The sequence below is a fragment of the Cnephaeus nilssonii genome (assembly GCF_951640355.1).
Source record: "Cnephaeus nilssonii genome assembly, chromosome: 4".
Taxonomy (NCBI): domain Eukaryota; kingdom Metazoa; phylum Chordata; class Mammalia; order Chiroptera; family Vespertilionidae; genus Cnephaeus; species Cnephaeus nilssonii.
In genome coordinates, this window is record NC_137075.1 from 79,121,692 (window position 1) to 79,146,624 (window position 24,933).

A 24,933-nucleotide genomic window follows, 5' to 3' on the forward strand; every position below is an offset into this window, starting at 1 on the left:
TTACTAACATATGGAAATGCTTAGCTTAGACTTAAGCTGCCTAGCCCTTGGCATTGATTACTACTGCCATCTAGCAACAGGTCCAAAAATTAGAACACAAAAAAAAATCATCCAAGACTACAAAGTCTCTAAACAGAAAGATGCTTTAACTTAGTAATTATTAAAGCTTCTGCTAGTCACCATAAATTAGATTAAATTACATTTTGCTTAGTTGTTCTTTTCCTTTCTCTATGTGAACACATAGATTTTACCAACTCTGATCTTTCTCCAAAATTACAATCCCATATTTCTGTTTCCCTAGATCCCTACCTTTGAACATATTGCCAAATCTTCAAATTAAATATGCCCAAAACATAACTCAAATATCTATATTCTTCATCTCTTTTAACTACGCAATATTCTCAATCATCTAGATGCAAAATCTCAGAATCATCTATTATTAAAGGGAGGCAAAAAACAAGATTCAATTAAGCTAATAAATCCCACCTTGAAAATCACCCTTCACAGCTCTCTCCTCACTGTTTGCTCTGCCATTATTCTCCAGTTTCTCATTACCGCTCATCTGCAACTACAGTAGCCTCCTACATGTCTGACACAGAGCAAAACAGGAAACACTTAATCTAAAATCTGATTCCTGGACAATGATGGGAAGTATATGAGAAAGTCTTATTTCCCGAAGGAAAAATATCATATAAAAGAGTTTTGTTCTTAGAAACTACCTTCATGTTGTAAAAAATGCTAACATTTGCATAACATTAAATGGAAAACAAAAGCAAATATATGATTTCACAAATAGTTCTTAAGTATGAATAGTTCTTAAACGAAATGTTTAATTTTTATAAAGTACATACATTCTTTTGTTGTTTCTGCACATGCTGCAGATATTTGAAATGTGAATTACACATTTTATTGCAAACCCAGACTTTTCAATGTATTTTTTATAATTTTAAAAAGGATTTTGTATTGATTTTTAGAGAGAGGAAGGGAGAGGGAAAGAAATATCGATGTGAGAGTGAAATACCCATCAGCTGCCTCTTGCATACCCCCTACCAGGGGATCGGGCTTACATTCGGGCATGTGCCCTGACTAGGAATCCAAGTGGCTACCTTTTGGTGCAGGGGATGCCACGCAATCAAGTCACACCAGCTAGGGCCAGACTGTTCAATATATTTCCCCGAATAGAAGTACAAAAAGCGTTGCTTTTCTCTCCAAGAATTCTACATCATTTTCCTGAGTTATCTAGATTCTAACAATGCTTCAAGATCTAGCTCAAATGCTACTAGCACTATAAAATTTTTCTTAACCCAGCCTAGTTTCTACTTCCCTTGAATGTCAAAATATTGTCTGTTATTCATACAGCAATAATAATATACTAAATGTATTGAAGTATTTTTATCAAGTTATGTTTTACATACTTATATTTGTTTATCCCCACTGAAGAGTATACACTTCTTAAGGACAGAAGCCATGTTCTCCAATTCTCTACAACCAATCTATTACTGGCCTACCTTATGAAATCCTACTTCCTGTGAGGAGTGTAAACACACAAAACAAACTCAACAGAGGAAGACAAAAAGACAAAGATAAGGAACTACACAGATATGTACAATAATGTCAAAGACAGAACACACACACACCCCGCCCAAGCCTTAGAAGCAAAAGTCCCTTTTCTGGAGCTTCAATAAACACCTGCTGGTTTGAATGTAATTTAATAGCTAGTTCTATATATCCAAATTCCAGAATTAAACAATATGTTCAAAATGGTCTTCCTTCAGAAAATACTTTATAGGATCAAATTATCTAAAATTTCCTGCAAATAATGCAGTTAATACTATGTGCCTTATATGATATAAACCATGTTTTTGATGCTAAAAAAAGAGATACATCCACATTTTAATCATTTAAGATTTTAAAAAATAACCCAATGATTCATAAATTGTATTCTTTGTATTTTTAGAATAGCTCAGGGGATTTGTGTGATTCTCAACCTCCTTTCTTAGTTCCTAAAAAAAAAAAACACCCTTCACTTTATTTTTACAATCTCAGAAAAAAGGAGGAAAAGTATGGAGAAAATAAAATAGCTTCATAAAAATAATTAGTTTTACATTAAATACAAATTAATGATAGGCTAATAAGATCACAACTTAAAAAAACACACACTAACCACTATAAAAATTTAGCTTCAATATCTATTCTTTTCTTGGAAAGAGATGCCTGTAATGCATGCTAGCAACTTTAGGTCTGAGTGATAGGGGGTCTAAAGGAAGGACTCATGAAGAAAGGGAAGGGCAGCCCGGCCAGCGTGGCTCAGTGGTTGAGCATCGAACTATGAACCCAAAGGTCACAGTTCGATTCCTGGTCAAGGCATATGCCCGGGTTGTGAGCTTGATCCCCAATGTGGGGTATGCAGGAGGCAGCCAATCAATGATTCTCTCTCATTATTGATGTTTCTCTCTCTGAAATCAACAAAAAAATATATTTTTTTTAAAAGGGAAGGGCAGAATCAGAACCAAAAATAAAAAAGGTAGTTTAACAAAAATAGCCAAAAACTGGAAACACAATGGGAAATGAAGGAACCTGTATCTGGGATGAACCTAATCAATATGCATAAGCTGAACAGGTGTTACTTTAGAAAAGGTGGCAGTGCTTTTAAAGGAAAAGATCAGCACTAGAAGTGAGGAGCACTTAATTTTTTTTTTTTTTTTTTTTTGCCCGTGACCTTTGGTAAATCATAGATCCAACTTGAATCTTGGTTTACACACATTTTCACTTTTTGGCCCCTTGAGTGTGGCTCTTCCACAAAATACCACGGCCTGGGCGAGTCTATTTTGAAGAAGTGGCGTTAGAAGAAGTTTAAGTTTAAAAAATTTGGCTCTCAAAAGAAATTTCAATTGTTGTACTGTTGATATTTGGCTCTGTTGACTAATGAAGAAGTGAGCAAAATATAAAAAGTTTACCAGTAAATACTCTTCTCAAATTGTCAGGCTTACCCTGCTTGCCATTTTTACAAACCCACTAATCTGATCAAGAACTCTCATTTTAAGAATAAAACCACACATTTTTTTAAAGTTAATGCAACAAGCCTAATGCATTTTCACTTTTATTGTTTTTTTGTGTGTGCACCAATGACATAACAATAATTAAGATACACTGAATTCTTGCTATATGCCAGGCATTATTCTAAATGTTTTATATGCATTATATTCCATTTAACGTTCTGGACAGGCCTATAAAATAGGTACCTTTACTTCCCCCATTTTATAATTAGGAAATGGAAGCTTAAAAAAGGCAGGTGATTTGTCAAAGGTCACTAAACTCACAAATGCAAAGCAGAAACTAGAACTCAAATATGATTCAAGAACCACTCTCTTAAATGTTTTCTTACACTGACTCTAAAATGGACATGGTTTACAAAGCATTTTAAAATAACCAAATGTAAAATGGTGTTATAATTCTTTTAAGTGTTTACTTATTTAATTTTTAAATATTTCAACTGACTTTTAGAGAAAGAGGTAGAGGGAGAAAAACATCTATGTGAGAGTAAAACATGGATGTGCTGCCTCTTATACACCCCCTACCTGGCATGGAGCAGGCAATTTGGGCATGTGCCCCAACTGGGAATCGAACTGGCAACCTTTTGGTGCATGGGACAACACCCAACCAACTGAGCCACACTGGCCAGGGCAATTTTTATTTATTGATTGACTTTAGAGAGGAAGAGGAAGAGAGAAACATTTATTTTGTTGTTCCACTTATTTATGTATTCGGTGGTTGATTCTTGTATGTGCTCTGACCAGGGATTGAACCTGCAACTTTGGCGTATCAGGACAAAATCTAACCAACTAAGCTGGTAACCAACGTACCAGGGCAGGGGGGTACATATTATAATTCTTATTTGCACTAACTGAAATGAATCATCACCAATCAACCAACCAAGCAAAATAGAGTTAAAATATGTAAAACAGCCCTAACCAGTTTGGCTCAGTGAATAGAGCGTCAGCCTGCGGACTGAAGGGTCCCAGGTTTGATTCCAGTCAAGGGCATGCACCTGGGTTGCGGGCACATCCCCTGTAGGAAGTGTGCAGGAGACAGCTGATCGATGTTTCTCTTTCATCGATGTTTCTAACTCTCTAATCCTCTCCCTTCCTCTCTGTAAAAAATCAATAAAATATATTTTAAAAATGTATTAAAAATATGTAAAACATACACATGTGGATTTTTTAAAAGATTATGGCAATATCAATGATATAAAGTCCAGTACAAATTTTGGTTGCCTGTGTAAAGTTTTTATAGGCTTAGAGATTTAAAATAAGATCAGCTATAAGATACAATAAGTTTAAAATATAAGTCATCACCTAGAGCTTTTTCTCTTCTAGCTATTATTTCACATTAAAACCTGATGAATAAAATCAACAAGAATTTATTTCATAGTGTTTGTCAGGAACTGTTTTCACATATCACAAATATTTTCTCATTTAATTCTCATAACATCCTATGAAGTATTTATAATTATCCCATTCACAAATGGAAAACTGAAGCACAGAATGGTTATGTGTAAACAGCTAAAGATCATAGAGCTAGTAACTGGAGCCAGTACTCAATTCAGGCAGTTTAGTTTAAGAATCTGCTCTTATCTACTAGCTCTGCTACATTTCAAGGAATGGTGAAATTAAAAAAACAACGAACAATAAAAAGTAGTAATAACCAGGATAGCTGCCCACAAAAAGAATGGAGATAAGGCCCCGGCCCGTAGGCTAAGTGGTTAGAGTGCAAGGGTATCCACTGAAGGGTCTGAAGGGTCGACAGGTGCAATTCCAGGTCAAGGTTATGAACTTGGGTTGCAGGTTCAATCCCCAGCCCATTGGAGTGCACGAAGGAGGCAATCAATGTCTCTCACATCAATGTTTCTCTCTTCTCCCTCCTCTCTTTCACTCCTAAAAATCGATGGGGAAAAAAATATATCCTCCTGAGGATTAACCAAAAAGAAAAAAGAATAGAGGTAAGGAATCACTTATCTTAGTATACATACTAGCACTAAAAACACATAAAAGAGATATCTTACTCTACAGGAATTTGAAAAGCAGAAACAGTCATATGTAGTTAACATTAGTAATTTATATTCAAATTTATTTCTTATTTGATCCTAGTAACTCTAGGAAGTCGACAAGGCTGGTATTGATTTCAATTCTACACTTGAAGCAGCTGAGGCCGAAAGGGTGACTCCCCCAAAGGTTATTAAGTGGCTCCTACTTCGATGTCTTTCTTCGATTAACAACCAATCCATCTACTTGTAGGTGTGCTGTATTCTGAAATAACTTCAAGTTAGGACCCATTTTAGTTTTATGTTCATGGAAATCAAAAGCCACACTCAAATTTAAGTTGTCCAAGACAAGCTGACTAGTCTAGAGAATACGCGGACTAGTCATTTAGCATGAGTGTATTTTCGCGAGAAAATGAGAACAGTAAAAGCATCTCTTCAGAAGTGCTATGTGGATTAACGAGATCCATACCCGCAAAGTGCTCAACAGTGTGCATGATGATCTCAGAGTTCGTTCTACGCCTTTTCCCAAGTAAACACTTGCTATCCGAGCACGAAAATGAACAAGCCAAAGGAGGTGAGTAGGAAAGAATCCGAGGGGACAAGGGAGGAGCAGGGGAAAAACAGGTTCACCGCCGCCCGTTATCTTTCCTTGAACACTTGGCGAAAGATGCTACGTTTTTTTCTGCTGTTGTTCATCCTTACCGGAGGGTATTTTTTCCATTGATTTTTCAGAGAGGGAGTGGGGGGAGAAGGGAGAGGGAAAGAGAAAGGAACATCGATCACATCGATTAGTTGCCTCCCACACGTGCCCCACGAGCCTGCAACCCAAGTACGGGCCCTTAACCAGAATCGAACCGGAGCCCCTTCAGTCCTAGGCCGATGCTCCCGTCACTGAGCCAAACCGGCTAGGCCTAGGGCAAGGCGCAACACTTTTAATGAATGACCCAAAGAAAGTGCTGGCGGCGGCAGAGGCCCTAGGGTCGGGTCTGCGCGGGTTGGACCGAAGCTCGGACCGCGGCCCCAGAAGCCCCAACGCGTGGTCCTTCCTCCCGGCTCCTCCCCACTACCCTCAGCGCTAGACTTCAGCCGTTCAGCCGCCATCGGCCGAGAGAGCTGCCCAGCCCGGCCACTCGCCCAGCCCGGCCCTACGAAATGTACCTCGGCTACCAGATCACAAGTGGCGCGGCAGAGAACACGAGCTCGGTCCCGGTGCAGAGCAGACAACCGGAACTCCACCCTCTCTACCTCTCTGATTGGGCAAACACGCCACGGAAAACGAAGAGGATTGGTCAGCAACAGGGAGGCGGGCCATAGTGCAGGGAAGCGAAAGAGGCGGGGAGGCGCGAGCAATTGCCGGGAGCCGGCCTCTCTTCGGATTGGCCGAAAGCAGGACGCCTGCGCCGGTGGGGAGCCAGTGGACGCAGATCGCCGCCCACCACCGCCGCTACGTTAGGTGACGTCACCAGAAGTTTCAGCCACTCATTGGTGGTGATAAAGGGTGAGCCTCCTGGCCGCGCGGCCAATAAAGGGCAAGATTCAAGCGGGTTCCGCCTCTTCCGCTGGGGACTGGGTTCTTCCGTTGACGCTAGGCCCCGTGAGTTCCTTCCTGGGTTGGATGCTGGGACTCCCACCGGGCCAATGTTGGGGAGGGAACTTGTTATAACGTCTCAGAAGTTTCTACTGCAGGTGAGACATACTTAGCAAGAATACACTCAGGACTTCTAAGTATGACTCAAAGGAACCAGTCTTTTACTCCCTCTTTGGCGTGGTTGTGCCATTGGCTGAAAAAGTTACCAACTTGAAGGTCGCTCCACCTCCCCCGCAGGGAACTGATTTGTAGTCCCCAACGCGCAAGTCCTGTATCTTGAAATGTGGTTGTTGCTACTGAGTCCTTATTAACACCTCTGCTGACGTCCTGATGTGTTGCGATATGTGTTTTTTTTTTATCCTTTCATTCACCAGCACCATCAAAGCCAAAAGACACCTGGTTAAACTGAAAGGACTTCATGTATATGTTTGTGAAAGAAATATTAGTGTTTCAGACACTTGACTACTCAGCTTGGTGCTCTGCTAGTTGTTCGTAATTACCGTACTGGGGTGAATAGTAACATGTCTGGTTTGTAAAATTTTTACTGTGACGACGAACGGTCTTTGATTTTGATTAGTGTATATTGAGAATATTTGAAAAGTACCCTTGCCCTAGCCGGTTTGGCTCAGTGGATAGAGCGTCGGCCTGCGGACTGAAGGGTCCTAGATTCGATTCCAGTTAAGGGCACATGCCTGGGATGCAGGCTCAATCCCCAGTAGAGGGCATGCAGGAGGCAGCCAACCAATGATTCTCACTCATCATTGATATTTCTCTCTCTCTCTCCCTCTATGAAAAAAAAATATTTTTTAAAAAGTACCCTAAATTTAGCAATTGTACATACTTTGAGATAAATGCAAGATGACTCTAGAGATACAGGAAGAGAATTACAACCCCTCTTTGTATTTACTTTTTAATCTCAACATTTTTCCATGTCTGTGTTTTAAAAACTGTATACGTGATATAGCAGTATAAACCTTTTGGTATATATATATACATACTAGAGGCCCTGTGCACGAAATTTGTGCAGGGGAGGTTGTCCCTCAGCCCAGCCTGCACCCTCTACAATCTGGGACCCCTTGATGGATGTCCAACTGCCCATTTAGGCCCAGTGGGGTCGGGCCTAAACGGGCAGTCGGACATCCCTCTCACAATCCAGGACTGCTGGCTCCCAACTGCTCGCTTGCCTGCCTGCCTGATTGCCCCTAACCGTTTCTGCCTGCCAGCCTGATCAACGCCTAACTGCTCCACTCCCGGCCCGATTGCCCCTAACTGCCCTCCCCTGCCAGCCTGGTCGCCCCTAACTGCCCTCCCCTGCTGGCCTGGTAACCCCTAACTGCCCTCCCTTGCCAGCCTGATCTCCCCTAACTGCCCTCCCCTGCAGGCCTGGTCCCCCCAACTGCCCTCCCCTGCAGGCCTGCTCACTCCCAACTGCCCTCCTCTGCCAGCCTGGTCACTCCTAACTGCCCTCCCCTACTGGCCAGCTTGTGGCAGCCATCTTTCACCACATGGGGGCAGCCATTTGTGTTGGAGTGATGGTCAATTTGCATATTACTCTTTTATTAGATAGGATACTTGTTGAAGTCAGTAAAACATTTTATTCAATGGGGACTATGGTGGGGTTTTGTAATATGGGAGGAAAAAATGGGCTCAACATTGAATACAATAAGAAAGGTGGGAATTTCTAGTCAAGTAGTTGGTTGTGGGTGGTCTGTGGATGGAAATTTACTAAGAGGAAACATCAGAGAGTAAGGAGAATTATTGTTAGATCTACTCAAAGGATTCTTACTGAAAGCAGGCTAGGATAAGAGATATGCCTGGAGGATAATGTAGGGCTGTGGTCAGCAAACTGCGGCTCGTGAGCCACATGCGGCTCTTTGGCCCCTTGAGTGTGGCTCTTCCACAAAATACCACGGCCTGGGAGAGTCTATTTTGAACAAGTGGCGTTAGAAGAAGTTTAAGTTTAAAAAATTTTGCTCAAAAGAAATTTCAATCGTTGTACTGTTGATATTTGGCTCTGTTGACTAATGAGTTTGCCGACCACTGATGTAGGGTAAGGAACCCAATCAGATATTGAGGGAGAGGAATTCTAGTTAAAATGACGTAGCAGGATTATTACTGGAACTGGACACTACAAGGACGGACATAGGAGCCCAAGGTCGGGCCTACTCAAAAAGCTAACGCATGTGTATACTGCCCTTCCCCCCCACCACACACACACACACACACTCACTCCTATATATAAAAATCTATTTGCATTTGCTATTATTAAAATACAAATATTTGTATTTGTTATTATTAAAATATAAAGTCCAAATTGTACATAATACTACTTGAAATACTCATGCTCAATCACTGTATCAGGGCTCAACCAGAGTGTCAATAAAAGGAACATTTAAACCTGTAGAGAATTTTTATAAGTTTATTTGAGCCAAACTGACAATTTCCAGGAAGCAAAATCTCAACAGATTGAGAAAAGCTCCAGAAAATGGCAATTTTACTAGTTATTTTATACATCAGAATCAAAGGGGAAGATATAAGGGAGTTACATGAAATCCACTGATGGTAGGGAGGCAGGAGAAAGCAAAGCAGGGAAATCTCAGGGATTGGATAAAAAGTAAAACAAATAGACACAGACTTCTTTTACATTTGTGGTTACAGGAGAGTTAGTTAACAACAGGATAACAATAGCAATGAGGGGTTTTGTGGTCTATGCCCTGGTGCAGTGGGGGGTCCGAGAAAAAAAAGGAAATTACCCTGACATTCCAAAGATGTTATTGTAGATGCCAAAGACAGTTGGCTCAGTTAAGGTAAAGATTTACCTCTGTCAGGGAAGATACCAGCCTAGGACTTTACTACCCACCATGACTCGCTTTTAGTTAGAGTTTTAATTTCAGACCATCCTAAGTGGTTACTGTAGGTCTCTGAGTTTGTAAGGCCTCCCCTGAGCTTGTCAAGATTAGTATGTGGCCCCTTTTTTTGTATACAAGAGATTCTGAGGCAATATACATTAAGGAATTTTTGCAAGGAATTGACTTACACAGTTGTGGGGGCTGACTAGGGATCAAGCCTGAATATAGCAGGTTGTCAGAAAAGGCAGGCTGTGCCACGCGTCCAGCATGGGCAGGTTCGAGTCTTTATTTTATAGTCAGAGCACACAAAGCAAAACAAGGGTAGTGGTCAACATGTTTACAATGTTCTTGTGAGTTTCACCTTGTTTTTGCAGCACTTGCTGCACCTCCCACAGCCCATTAGCTGCCTAGGAAGCAACTCCTTTATTTAAAGTCTATTGATTATGAACGTTAATCACATCTACAAAAGACTTTCACAATAACACATAGATGAAGAACTTCAGACTATTTGAGAGTGGGGTTTCAGGCTTAGAAGTCGTTCCAAGGAACAATATTTGATACAGTCTTGTATGTATCAAATACATACAAGAGTGGGTTAGAATAAGTTATACAGGATGTACAAATCAATCCCATTTTCCAGCCTGCCTCTTAACTCCCTGCTTCATTTGGCTGGCTAGTCCTTGAGACCTTGGCCTAACAGCCTGAATTTGAAGCTTCTGGCTCCATTCCTAAGCACCATACTCCTTTGCCCAACTATTGAATCCCAAAACCCCGTTAATATTTCCCAATACCTAAGGCCCACACTTAGACATGCATACTTCTATGTAAGGAGGACTTTCTGGCACGTTATCAGCTTTGGAGCTTTTGAAAATGTCAACAGGACTGCCCTTGAAGCCAAAAGTGTGGGGTGGTGAGGACATCCTGTGACAGGTGCCTGCTGGTTTATACCAGTCACTATGCCAAATTGTGGTGTGTGTGTGTGTGTGTGTGTGTGTGTGTGTGTGTGTGTGTGTGTTTTCAATATAGTGGTGATATTTTAACTCCTTCTGTTTTAAGATGGACTTTACTATTACCCCTTTTAGTTTAGCACATGAAAGTTGGGGAATAGGCAGAACTAGTACTGAAACTGATAGTGATGTTAAAAAAACAAAAACAAAACCACACCAATTATCTCCAGAAAACCTCTTCACAGAGCTGATCAAATGTGGCTGGCAATTAGTTTAAGCTGTATGTTCTCTTCCTGCCACTTTGAATTTAAAAAGAATGAGCGAACAGTAACGTAGCTACTTTAAATGGAATTAAGAGAAGAGAAAAAGGCCTGAGTATTTGGTAAACTAGTCTCTGGGTCTTTTATTTAAACAGAGAAGTATGGTTAGGACCAAAAGGAGCAGCTTGGGATCTTGATAATTACTGTGAAAATAAATTCACTCATTTCTTAAATAAGATATAAAAGTGTCTGTTTGTACACACATGTGAAGTTGATTCAGGGCATATGCTACAAAATTGGCTCTAAATGGACAAGCTGTATGTTATTGAATTGCTAAGGCAAATGCTACTACAAATTTCCACCGTCTTTTTTTTCTCCTCGATACTTGCACCAATTTCGTCCTGATTCTACCTCCCAGATTGTACTTACTTTTAAAAACTGTTCAGTATGGAAAAGTTCCCTCAGACACAAATATAGAAAAAACTGTATCATGGACTCTTATGTGTATGACCCTATCACCCAACTTCAACTGATTGCTAAACTTATATCTATACTTGCACCCACTATCTCTTATTTGATTATTTATAAGCCAATTACAGATGTCATTTCATTTGTAAATACTATTCTGTGTATCTCTAAATGATAGGACTTTTTCTCCAAAAAAATAATCACAATAGGCAGACATTTTAATAAGGACTGTTACTCAAAATTAGGAGTGTGGTTTTGAGCAAATTATTTAATCTCTATAATCCTCATATTGCTTATCAGGTGACAATATCTACTTTCAGGAATTTTTTGAAAATTAACTGTAAATAAAATACCTAGCACAGGGCTTGCCACATTGTAGGCATTCAGGAATTATTAGTTCAAGTTCTAACCTTTGATCAACTAATGCCCCTTGCTCTGAGAGATTATAGGAAGGGTGTGTGAGAAGAAACAAGTCATCTTTTATGTCAAAAAGCAGTTTAGACAGCTCCATTTTGGACTGCGTAACTTGGCAGCCACCATGTTGGCCGCATGGCTTACAGTTCCCCTGGGGGCTGCCATCTTGAAACAGCAAAGGCCAACCCCTCCCTTTGAATTAGCCAATCACAAAAGACTGTGTGCCTGAGCTCCAATCAAGAGTGAGGGACAGGTCACATGTGTCAGCGATTATAAAGCTGAGCAGACTGCCTGCTCAGTGTGCACGTGCTTCCAGACCATGTGTGCGCACTCTTCTACGTAGAAGTAAAGATATTTGCCTTGCTGCCTGGCTCCCAAGTATGCTTTGTGTTCTACAGGACCCCTGAATTTAGGGGCTCACCTTATTTCGAACATGTGACAAAAAAGATGTTTGCTGAGCCTTTTAATTGTTGAAAATGATCCTTGAAAAAAAAGGGGGAAATAATGAAATGATAGCACCAGGAATTTACAATAACCAGGAAATGGAATCAAGGAAGTTTAAGTCAAGTATATCAAAGTTATACAAAGTAGAGTAGAGGCCAATATTAAAAGAGAATCTATGTGAACTTATGTGCAACACAGACTATTTGACTAATCTAATATCCTTAGGGATTTTCTTTTTTTTCATGTAATCTCCAACAGATGTGGCAGTATAATACAAAATCATTTATCTGAGCTGTAAAAGAAATATGAAAGCCTTCTGTTTTCTTTTGTAGTAGTTCTAGAACTGTTAGCCACCAGACTCAAATACCAATGGTATCCCTACTCACTCTGGTTTTTTTAGATTTACATATTGCTTGACTCTCTCATCTCCTATCCTACAAAAATAGTTATAGGAGGTTAAATTTAATTTTCTAAGCATTATAGTAAATACGAGGTGGGGGTAAAGTAGGTTTGCAGTTGTGAATACATGAAACAGAGTTTATTCTTGTATTAGTATTTAATAATTTTTATATTGTGTTACATATGAACAACTGTAAACCTACTTTTGCCCCACCCTATAAATTTTCTTAGCAGAATACACAATAAAGATGGATCTACTTGCCTGGCCGGCATGGCTCAGTGGTTGAGCACTGGCCTGTGAACCAGGAGGTCACGGTTCAATTCCCAGTCAGGGCACAGCCTGGGTTGTGGGCTCGATCCCCAGTTTGGGGCATGCAGGAGGCAGCCGATCAATAGTTCTTTCTCATCATTGATGTTTCTACCTCTTTCTCCCTCTCCCTTCCTGTCTGGGAAAAAAAAAAAAAGATGAATCTGCTCTTGATTGCCAGCATCTTATTATCTGAGCAATAATATCACATTGCAACAGAGCCATGTTTTCTTTCACTTTAAAAAGTACATTATGGTAATGAAGGAGATAAAATAGTCTCAGTGAGAGTTGACATCTTGAATAAATTTTGTAATCAGGTGATTGCTCTTAGACTAATAAGGGAAAAATTGGAAGATAAAATGAACATTAAGTAGATTTAAGTCTCAGTCATGAATACATTATTTTAATTAATTAGCATTTTTCACCCTTAAATTCCAATATTGAAAACCAATACATGATAGTTTTTGGTTTGAACTATAAAATTTGCTACTTTTGATAATCATTTCTTACTTAAACTTGTGAGATGTAATTTCTCCCATAAATCTTCCATATTTAAAAAATAACATTTGAAAAAATTTACCTGACAACTACTTAGAACAGCATGAACACTTAAAAGAAGAAAACTGTTTCTTTCAAAAAGCAAGATCATAAATACCAAGTATAAATAGGATAAATTTTACCCTTTGCCCCCACCTCTATGAGAATGCTCTGGGTAGGAGAAAAACAAATCTCTTTTCTCCAAATAGTGGCTTTGACTGCCTATTTGATGGGCTAAGACAGTGGTTCTCAACCTTCCTAATGCCGCGACCCTTTAATACAGTTCCTCATGTTGTGGTGACCCCCAACCATAAAGTTATTTTCGTTGCTACTTCCTAACTGTAATTTTGCTACTGTTAATGAATCGTAATGTAAATATCTGTGTTTTCCGATGGTCTTAGGCTCTACAGCAGCGGTTCCCACAGGTTGAGAACCGCTAGCAGGGTCGCAGCATTAGGAAGGTTGAGAGCCACTGGGCTAAGATAAGGAGAAGCAACATTTCAGTTTTACTGGGCCTTTGAATAGACAGATGGTAGCTTAGAGGTAGATGATTCTGTAACATGAAATGGTTACTGTTTTGGTTATTTCTTACGCACAAGGAGGCATGAATAGGAAACTGGAGGATAAAAAAATGAGATACAGAAACCACTCTGAAAAAAGTAACAAAATACTACATATATTTACATTAAAAATGTGTTTTATTTAGAAAATATTTTTCCTTAAAAAATTGGTTCATTCATTCAACAAATATTTTTCCATTTTAAAATATATATTTTATTGTTGATAGTATTACATGTATCTCCTATTTAACAAATATTTCTGATCATCCATTATGTGTCTGGTATATTTTAGGTCCTGGAGATGATACCATTGTAATTTTTTTTTAATTTAATAAATCTTTATTGTTCAGATTATTACAATTGTCCCTCTGATACCGTTGTAATTTAACGTAGTTATGAGTAACTGGAAAGGAGCAAAGGGAAGGCCAAATATTACAGGCATGCTATTCGTGCAGCTTTGCCAGAAAGCTGCAGTTTAGACACATGCCCAGTAAGGTCTGGGTGAAATAGGGAAAATATTTGACTGTCAGTCCTTCCTGGGGATAGGTAATTGGCCACAGGAGCCGTGACCACTGCAAGCATGGGAAGATTTGAGATACTTAATCCCCTAAACTAGGAATGGGGAACTTCGGGCCCACAGCCCCCAAAGGCCATATAAGGCTCACGAAATTATTTGGTCTGGCCCTGCCAAGGCATTAGGAGTAAGTTGAGTTAATTGAATATAGCAGGCTAACTTTTTAAAAAATATATTTTTTTATTGATTTCAGAGAGGAAGGGAAAGAGAGAGAGAAACATGAATGATAAGAGAGAATCACAGATCAACCACTGAGCCACACTGGCTAGGCACACTTTATTTTTAAGTTGATAACTTTGTATGGCCCATGAACGATGTTATAAATATCCAAACGGCCCTTGGCAGAAAAAAGGTTTCCCACCCTTGTTGTAAAAATAGTTCGCTCTCTTCCCGGTTTGTGCTCATGTTCTCTTCACTCCTGGCTTGTGGAGTTCTCAGGCTCCTGCACTTGCCCACACACAATGGACTAATGGACTGCAACCAGCCTGATGCTACCAGACCCAGCTCCACCATGGAACAGAAATTCTGGACGTTGGCTTTGCTTCTAGCTCTACTGAATCCCCAGCTGTACACCTTCCGGGACTGGATTAAGGGAAACGGGACTTTAGAGATGCAGAGATATAATTCCACGCAAATAGAAATCACTCATCCTCCCTTGCGAGTCTCAGAAAATTCTTTTTCTCCAGATATGGTAAGGAATTCACTCTGAGCACTCAGTAGGGAAAAGGATAACAGAGATATAATGTTAAAACAAAGTCCCTGCCCTCATGCAGCTTACTTTCTACTTAGCAGACAGACAATATTGGTCATTTATATTAAAAAGAATATAAAGAGTCGTGCTTGCATGGCTCAGTGGTTGAGCATCAACCTATGAACTAGGAGTTCATGGTTTGGTTCCTGGTTAGGGCTGGGGTTGGGGACTTGATCCCCAGTGTGGGGCATGCAGGAGACAGCCAATTAATGACTTTCATCATTGATGTTTCTATCTCTCCCTCTCCTTTCGTCTCTGAAATCAACAAAATATGTACATATTTAAAAAGAGTGATGCTTTAAAAATATATAATTAAAAAGGTTTTTTTAAGTATGTAAAGTAATTTTAGCTAATGATAAGTACTATACAGAGTGGAATATTAAAAATATTTGACACTAGGCCTGGCTGGTGTGGCTCAGTTGATTGAGCGTCATCCCATAATCCAGGAGGTCACAGTTTGATTCCCTGTCAGGGGACGTACGAGAATCAACCAACGAATGCATGAATAAGTGGAACGATAAATCTCTTCCTCATTAATAAATTTAAAAAAGAAAATAGGCCAGTCTTAGCTTTGTTGTGACTGGTGTTATGCCTTTAGTTGTTGAATCATGGGAAGGTCTTAGAGATGCTGGGGCAATAAGAGCAGGGAATGGACTCAGGATCTGGGACAGCAGTTACTTACCAGCATAGAAGTAGGGTATTTCAATATTATAGCAATTGATGTAGCCATGCTAAAATACATAGACTGAAAATTGGCTCTGGTGCTGTGAAGAAAAATAAAGCAGGCTAAGAGAGTGGAGAATGATAGAATAATAAGTTTATATTCTTTCTGAGAAGTATTTGTATGTGTGTGCCTGTGTATGTATGTGTGCACACATGCATATAGATATTTTATACAACACTTATCTCTTGGATGACCAGAGATCATCTGTTTACTCCACACTGATGGAGAGACTTCAGTGGGGACAAGAGGACAAGAAGTAGAAACGACAAAGCCAGCTTTAGACTCTTTTGATAAGGCATCCATTGTGTTGTTGTGGGCTGAATAACTAATATTTTAGGACATACGTTACAATGAGTTATTGTTTCCCATAAATTGAACTGGTGTGTGTGTGTGTGTGTGTGTGAGTGTGTGTGTGTGTGTGTGTGTGTGTGTGTGTATGTATGGGAGAGAGGGAGAAAGAGAAAGAGAAATATCCTAATACAAGACAAAAACCTTCTGGGTGAGAGTTTGTGTGTATATTTTAAGGGGAGTAGAGTTTATGAGAAGGAAATCCTAGAAATCTCAGGAGTACCTTCTTTCTGAGGTCAATCTCTGTCCATGAACTTGATCATATGTCCTCTGAGGTATTGAATCATCAATTGCATCCTCACTTTATTTTTAATTTCTTCCTCAATGCTATCTTTTCCTTCTTCCTACAAATATACGTCTCTTCTACTCTGTAAAGAACGTTCCTTGACCCTGACTACACATTGATTTATTCCATTTTCTATAATACCTTACATTCTGCCTCTTTTTCATCATTACCTTCATTCTTCAATCTCCTAGAATATAGCTTTAGTCTCTAAGCTTCCATAAAACCTTTTTTCTCAAAGATCACAAGTCAACTTTTAATTGCCAAATGCAAAGGCTTTCTCTATTTATTTTTTTTAATTTATTAATTTCGGCTTTCTCTATTTTTGTCTGACAGGACCTACCTGCTTTGGAAAACATTGACTCCGCCCCTCCCTCCCCTTCTTGAAACCAAACACCACTGCCCTTCGGTTCTCTTTTATCCCAGTCTTCTTCCAGCCCCTTTGCCTCCTTTTGAATGTAAATGCTTCCAAATCTCCACAAAAAATTGTCTCCACCTTCGGTGCTCCTGAGTGGCTTCACTATCCCAGTCAACCACACTGAAAGCCTGGACATAATTGGACCCTCTTCATTAAGTCATGTGTTGGTAAACATTTTCATGTACCCTTGCTTTCCCCACTACAACCACCCCAACTCAGCCACTCATGATTTACTTGGACTTTACAATAGCTTTAAACCAACTTGGTTTGCCTCCATTTTTTCCCTTCTCCAGCCTCTTCTCTATAAACTCACCAATATTTTATCTTTAAAAAGATAAGAACTCCTTAACTCTCCTACTTAGAACTTTGGTGGACTTTTGATTTTAAAAGGTAGAGTAACACAGAGTTTCTCTCTGCTTCCTCCCATTTTCTAAAATTATAAAGGAACGGGAAAAGTTAACCCAGAAGAACCAAGCAAATAAGAGAGAAAAAATGAGATTTTAATAGATTTATAAGAAGATGAAAATTGAATGGAAGAGTGTTAATTGATTTAGCAGGGTGGAGGAAGTAACAATTTAAGGAACAAAAATCAGAAATGTTAATGAAAACAAGTTAATGAGTTCTGAAGACCCCTCAGAGGCTCAGTACTTATAGGCACCAGAGGCCGCTAGATGGCTTTAGACATGGGACCAAAAGTCTGGCCATAGACTCCCATCCCACACACTCTCAGCTTTGAAAATGGACAGACAGCCAAGTCCCAGACATTGGAGGAAACCTCCAACATAAAGCAAGTAGGACCTGGAGAAAATAGGGTTGAAGTAGGGAAAACTAATTTTTATTATACTCACAAAGAGAAGAGTTTGCACAAAGAACAGGTATTTGTGTGTATTATATTTAACATCTACACTAATAAAAGAGAAATATGCAAATTGACCATATCTCTGTGCGCCCACCAGCCAAATCAGGAGTATGCAAATTAACCCAACAAAGATGGTGGGTTAATTTGCATACGCAGGCATGGAGCGGCAGGGTGGGGCAGGACGCCTGCTATGAGGGGGAGGTCAGGAGGCAGAGGGAGCTACAGGAGCAGCGCTCTGGCCAGAGCGGAGAAGACCGAAGGCTCCGGCTGGAGTGAAGATGGAAGGCGGCGGCCAGAGCGAAGGCCTGGGTACCGAGTGCCAGAAGAAAACCAGTGCCGGCAGTCAGGGGAAGGAAGGCCTATTGCACGAATCTTCGTGCAACGGGCCTCTAGTATTTATATAACAAGCTTTCTCATTAACATATATACTAATTACATGTGTAATATATGTCAGTTAACAAGGAAGAGCTTGATATGCAGATTCTATATTAAGAAAGAGCTCTTTGGAAATGCAAAAAAAATCACAGAAAGTAGAATAAAAAGCAAAGAATGGAAAATAGAAGAAAAAACATTTTATAAAGAGAATTAATTCAGAAGGTTCAGTTGATACAAGGTCTGGAATAAGGAGAGAGAAAATGGAGGAAAGGCATTTATCAAAGAAATAATACAAAAATGTCCCTAGAGCCCAGCCAACGTGGCTCAGTGGTTGAGCGTTGACCTATGAACCAGGAGGTCACAGTTCAAGTCCTGGTCAGGGCACATGCCAAGGTTGCGGGCTCGATCCCTGTGTGGGGTGTGCAGGAGGAAGCTTATTAATGATTCTCTCTCATTAGTGATGTTTCTATCTCTTCCTCTCTGAAATCAATAAAAAATATATATGTATATTTTAAAATGTCCATAGCCCTAGCTGGTTTGGCTCAGTGGATAGAATGTTGGCCTGTGGACAACTCAAAGGGTCCCGGGTTCGATTCCAGTCAAGGGCACATACCTCAGTTGCAGGCTCCTTCCTGGCCCAGGCCCTGGTCAGGGCTCATGCAGGAGGCAACCAATAGATGTGTTTCTCTCACATCAATGTTTTTGTCTTTCTCTCTCTCTTCCACTCTCCCTAAAAATCAATGGAAAAATATTGGGTGAGGATTAACAACAACAAAAAACACAAAACAAAAAAATGTCCCTAGAAGAAGACATGAGTCTCCATTGCATCCCTTAAGCAATACATGAGAACACATACTGAAGGTACATTATTGTGAAATGTCAGTATCCTAGACCCAAAAAGCATTCACAATAATGAGGAGGGGGGGCATGGAAAATGAAGTCCTCATACCCTATAGTGGGAAGTCAATATCTGAAAAAATAACCCTATAAAACATTTAGAAATATGGCTGTAAAGTCAGGTAAACAGAAGAGTTGAGGACATTTGCCTGGTGAACAGCACTACGGGCAGGGCAGGGAACAACTGTTCTTAATTGTAGGCTTTTTAATTATTTTTTATATTCCTCACCCAAGGATATTTTTTTCATTATTTTATAGAGAGAGTGAAAGGGAGGGAGGGAGGGGAAGAGAGAGAGACACACACACAGACAGACAGAGACATCTATGTGAGAGAGACACATAGATTGGTTTCCTCCCACACATACCCCGACGGGGGCTGCAGATTGAACCTGCAACCCAGGTATGTGCCGGGAATTGAACTCACTACCCTTAGGTGCGCGGGCCAATGCTCTAACCACCGAGCAACACTGGCCAGAGTTTAATGGTAACTTTGGGGAGGGGGAAGTAAGTACTATTAACAGAAAACCCTTCTAGCTTCCCTGTTGCCTACATAATAAGCCTTAAATCTCTGCAGCATGCTCTTTAACCCTTTGCACTCGGATGTTGAGTGTGACTCGACACGATTAGCAGTAGAATAAAGGAATCGAAAAAAGCAAGCGAGTGCAAAGGGTTAAAATCAGGCCTCACCCTGCCTTCTTATCTATCATCCTTCTCTCCCCAACCTGACACATCCTGCATGCCGATCACTCATTCATTTAAGAACAAGTATTGAGACCCTGGCCCAGTAGCTCAGTTGGTTAGAGCATCCTTGATATGTCAAGGTTGCAGGTTCATCTGGTCAGGGCACATACAATAATCAACCAGTGAATACATAAATAAGTAAAATAACAAATCTCTCTCTCTCTAAAAAAAAATCAATTAAAAAAGAACAAGTGTTAAGCACCTACTGTGAACTAGTGAGTATAAGACATCTTTCCATACTCATTAGCTCACAGTAGGTGCTCAAATGGTAGAAACAGATGCATAAAAAATTAACACACCAGTGAATTTGATGTGTAAGTGAAAATATGGACAATGACCTATTCTTTGGGAATCCAAAAAAGAGAGCAACATGTTGCCCAAGTTTGTCTTTCACTCCTAACGTCATACCCTTGATAATGCTTGTTTGTGGTGCGTTTGGTTTTTGTGTGTGTGTGTGTGTGTGTGTGTGTGTGTGTGTGTGTGTGTGTGTATACAGAAGGACAACATGAAACTTTCTCTTACTAGATCTGCCGCCTCCCAGAAACAAAGGCTTTTGTTTCCTTGCTCGCCACTTTGCCCATTATGCTCTGATCAATTTCAGTCAAAAAGCATTCATTATTAGATAATTATTAAGAACTACAGCTCTGCCCTAGACAGTTTGGCTCAGTGGAAAGAGCATTGACCTGCAGACTGAAGGATCCTGGGTTCGATTCCGGTCAAGGGCACATTGATGTTTCTCTATCTCCCTTCTTCTCTGAAATCAATAAAAATATATTTAAAAAAAAACAAAACTCCAGCTCTGGAGTCAAGAGGATGCTGGCACTTGCTAGATATGTGACAGAGCAGGCTATGTATCTACTTAACATCCAGTTGCTTCATTTCTGATATGGACAATAGGACTACTGGTATAATAGGGTTTGTTTGAAGATTATGTGAAATAATGTATTTAAAATGCTTGAAACATAGTATTATTAGGGTCATGTCATTCTCCCCATTGGATACATTCCTGAGCTGGACAGGGAGTATGTTTGATTCTATCTCTTTAAAAATATATATATTTTTATTGATTTCAGAGAGGAATGGAGAGGGATAGAAATATCAATGAGGACAGAGAATCATTGATTGGCTGCCTCCTGCACGCTCCCTACTGGGGATCGAACCTGCAACCCGGGCATGTGCTCTGATCAGGAATCGAACTGTGACCTCCTGACACCAGCTGGGCTGATTTGACCTTTTGACTTTCTGTCACAAATGTTTAACCCAGAGCTTGACACCTACCAAGTACATGTTTGCTATGATGAGGAGGGAAGAAAGAGACTCTGGAACCTTACTGGAGACTGTGGGACCTGAACTGGGGTTAAAGGCTGGATAACATCTAGCCAGGTCATAGGAGTGGCCAGTACAAAAAGTGTATCATTGGGAAAGAGCATGTGAGGCAGTCAGCCTTTCTATAGAGAGGGCCTGTGCTGGGTTAATGGGAGATAAGGCTGGTAGGTGGGATAACATTGTAAGAATGAACACAGGCAGAGATGTTTATATCTGAGGTGATAAGCAAGGGCTCTGTGGGTTCTTGAGCAAGAATACTATGAAAATACCAATACTTGAGGAAGGTTAATAAGTTAGCAGGATGCAAGACTGAATTCCTGGCCTATTTCCTTCCCACACTCTACACACCCGGTGAGTCACCACACTTTGGATGGAGCTAAGTGAAGAGCATGCATCTGAGAAGTTTTAGCAATGAAAGGAAAACAAGAGATGAGTCAGTGGCTAGTTCTAAAGAGCAGCAGAGTCAAGCAAAGATAAATTTGAAAATGCGAGCAGATTTAGAATTAAACTGTGATAAATACAGAGAGTCCCCTCTCTTTTAGAGGGAATAATACAGGTACACATATATATCTCCATGTACATGAAGAAACATGATAATGCTGGGAGAGAGAAGATGAATGAAGGAGAGAGCATTTTAGAACTGTGGTTTTAAAACTTTTGGGTCTTAGTACCTCTCTTCACTCTTAAAAATTATTGAGGACACCAAAGAGCTTTTGTTTATGTGCATTATGTCTGTCTATTCTTACCTACTTGAAGTTGAAACAAAATTTTAAAATATTTTAAGTAACAATATTAAGCCCATTACATGTTAACAGAAAAATATATTTTATGAAAAATGTGTTTTCCAAAACCAACAAAAATAAATGGTAAGAAGAGTTGCTCTATTTTTTAAAAATATTTTTTTATTGATCTCAGAGAGGAAGGGACAGGAAGAGAGAAATAGAAACATCAGTGATGAGAGAGAATCATTAATAGGCTGCCTCCTACATGCCCCCTACTGGGGATGGAGCCCACAACTCGGGGGTGGGGGGAGGGCCAGGAACCGAACCCTGACCTCCTGGTTCATGGGTCAACTCAGTCACTGAGCAACACCAGCTGGGCTTATTTGATATATTTTTTAATATATATATATTAGAGGCCCAGTGCACGAATTTGTGCACCAGTGGGGTCCCTTGGCCTGGCCTGTGGTATCGGGCCAAAACCGGCTCTCTGACATCCCCTGATGGGTCCTGGATTGCAAGAGGGTGCAGGCCAGGCCAAGGGACCCCATGGTGCACACTTGGCCAGGGAGGGATGCAGGAGGACTCCACGGCATGTCCAGCCTGTCTCGCTCAGTCCAGATGGGCCAGACCTCAGCAGCAAGCTAACCTACCTGTTGACTGTCCCCTGGTGGTCAGTGCACAACATAGCAAGCAGTTGAGCGGCCTTAGCATATCATTAGCTTATTACACTTTGATTGGTTGAATGGCGGACTGGACGACCAGACACTTAGCATATTAGGCTTTTATTATATAGGATTTTTTATTGATGTCAGAGAGGAAGGGCGAGAGAGAGAGAGATAGAAACATCAATGATGAGAGAGAATAATTGATTAGCTGCCTCCTGCATGCCCACACTGAGGATATAGCCTGCAACCTGGACATGTGCCTTTGGCTGGAATCGAACCCAGGACCCTTCAGTCCATAGGCCAATGCTATAACCACTGAGCCAAATCAGCTAGGGCTTATTTGATTTTTTTTTTTAGAGAGAGAGAGAGAAACATTGATTGGCTACCTCCCCTATGAGCCCTGACCAGGGATTGAACCGTAACCTTTTTGGTATATGGGAGGACTCTCTAAAAAAATGAGCCACCTGGCCAAGGCAAGACCACAAAGCTTTGTCTCATCCACTCCACTTCACATAACTGCATACAAATACATATACAAGGATGGTCACTATATCATTGTAATTTTTTAAAACCTAGCAATGTATCTTAGTTGTACAAATAGAATACTAGTTAAATGATACTACAAGAATATAATAATATTCAGGCATTAAAATTAGGTAGATCTTTCATACACTTTTGTTGTTAATTCTTTGCCGAGGTTATTTCTTTTCATTGATTTTTAGAGAGAGTGGAAGGGAGAGAGAAACATTTATGTGAGAGAGTGCAGAGGCAATTGATTGGCTGCCTCTCTCAGGAGCCCTGACAGGGCTTGGGATTGAACCTGCAACCCAGGACTTGCCCTTGACTGGGAATTGAACCTGAGACCCTTTGTTGCTCGTGCTGATGCTCCAAGCAGCGAGCCACACTGGCCAGGGCTCATATATATTTTTAAATAAAAAATGAAATGTACAGCCCTAACCGGTTTGGCTCAGTGGATAGAGCGTCGGCCTTCGGACTGAAGGGACCCAGGTTCGATTCCTGTCAAGGGCATATACCTTGGTTGCGGGCACATCCCCAGTAGGGGGTGTGCAGGAGGCAGCTGATGGATGTTTCTCTCTCATCGATGTTTCTAACTCTACCCCTCTCCCTTCCTCTCTGTAAAAAATCAATAAAATATATTTAAAAAAATGAAATGTACAGAACCATATATATAGCTCATTTTATTTAAGTTAAAAAAATATATATGCTAATGTATACATTTAAAAAAAGTCTACAGAATAATTAATCAACAGGTTACCTCAGAATTATTTAACTGAAGAAAGGAGACTATTTTCATATTTAGATTTTAATTTTTATGTAACTAAGCAAATTTTATTAATTTACTAGAAGCCTGGTGCACGAAATTCGTGCACGGCGGGGGGTTGTCCCTCAACCCAGTCTGTACCCTCTCCAATCTGGGACTCCTGGAGGGATGTCCGACTGCCCGTTTAGGCCCGATCCTTGTGGGATCGGGCCTAAACGGGCAGTCGGACATCCCTCTCACAATCCAGGACCGCTGGCTCCCAACTGCTTGCCTGCCTGCCTTCCTGATTGCCCCTAACCGCTTCTGCCTGCCAGCCTGATCACCCCCTAACCACTCCTCTGCCAGCCTGGTTGATGCTTAACTGCTCCCCTGCCAGCCTGTTTGCCCCCAACTTCCCTCCTCTGCCAGCCTGGTCACCCCTAACTGCCCTCTCCTGCAGGGTTGATCACCTCCAATTGCCCTCCCTTGCAAGCCTGGTCCCTCTCAACTGCCCTCCCTTGCAGGCCGGGTGCCTCCCAACTGCCCTCCCCTGCTGGCCATCTTGTAGTGGCCATCTTGTGTCCACATGGGGGCAGGATCTTTGACCACATGGGGGCAGCTATATTGTGTGTTGCAGTGATGATCAATCTGTATATTACTCTTTTATTAGATAAGATAGAGGCCTGGTGCACGGGTGGGGGCCAGCTGGTTTGCCCTGAAGGGTGTCCCGGATCAGGGTGGGGTTCCCTTGGGGCGTGGGGTGGCCTGAGCGAGGGGCCTGTGGTGGTTTGCAGGCGGGCCACGCCCCCTGGCAACCTAAACGGAGGCCCTGGTATCTGGGATTTATTTTCCTTCTACAATTGAAACTTTGTAGCCTGGAGCAGAGCCAAGCCTGCTGTTCCCTCCGGGGCGGCAGCCATCTCTGTGGCAGTTAATTCACCTTCTACAATTGAAACTTTGTTGCCTTAAGCGGGTGGGCCCGGCCAGGATGTGCTTTAAAGCTTTGCTTCCCCTGTTGCCGCCGGCAACCCTGGCCTGCTCTCTCAAGCTCCATTCTGTTGCCATTTGTTTGAATTTGTTTACCTTCTATAATTGAAACTTTGTAGCTTGAGTGGAGGCTTAGGCCTGCAACAGCTATGGAAAGCTTGGCTTGCTCTGTTACCTGGGAAACCTTG

General features: G+C 40.9%; 1 protein-coding gene across 4 annotated transcripts in view; it reads right to left on the bottom strand.

Annotated features, from left to right (window-relative positions):
* Window positions 1-24,933, bottom strand: part of WDR89 (WD repeat domain 89) — a 95,997-nt gene that overhangs the window by 20,080 nt on the left and 50,984 nt on the right. Inside the window, exon 1 of one of the 4 annotated variants that reach the window (XM_079768219.1) lies at window positions 6,200-6,285. The exons of 1 other annotated variant lie outside the window; for it this stretch is intronic. Coding sequence is in view for 1 of the 3 variants with exons in the window: in XM_079768217.1 (XP_079624343.1) it covers window positions 4,049-4,065 (17 nt within the window). In the remaining 2 variants the exon portion in view is untranslated. Of the gene's footprint in view, window positions 1-4,048; window positions 4,422-6,199; window positions 6,286-24,933 lie in introns of those variants that run through there. 2 more of the 4 variants (XM_079768220.1, XM_079768217.1) reach the window with 2 other exon arrangements.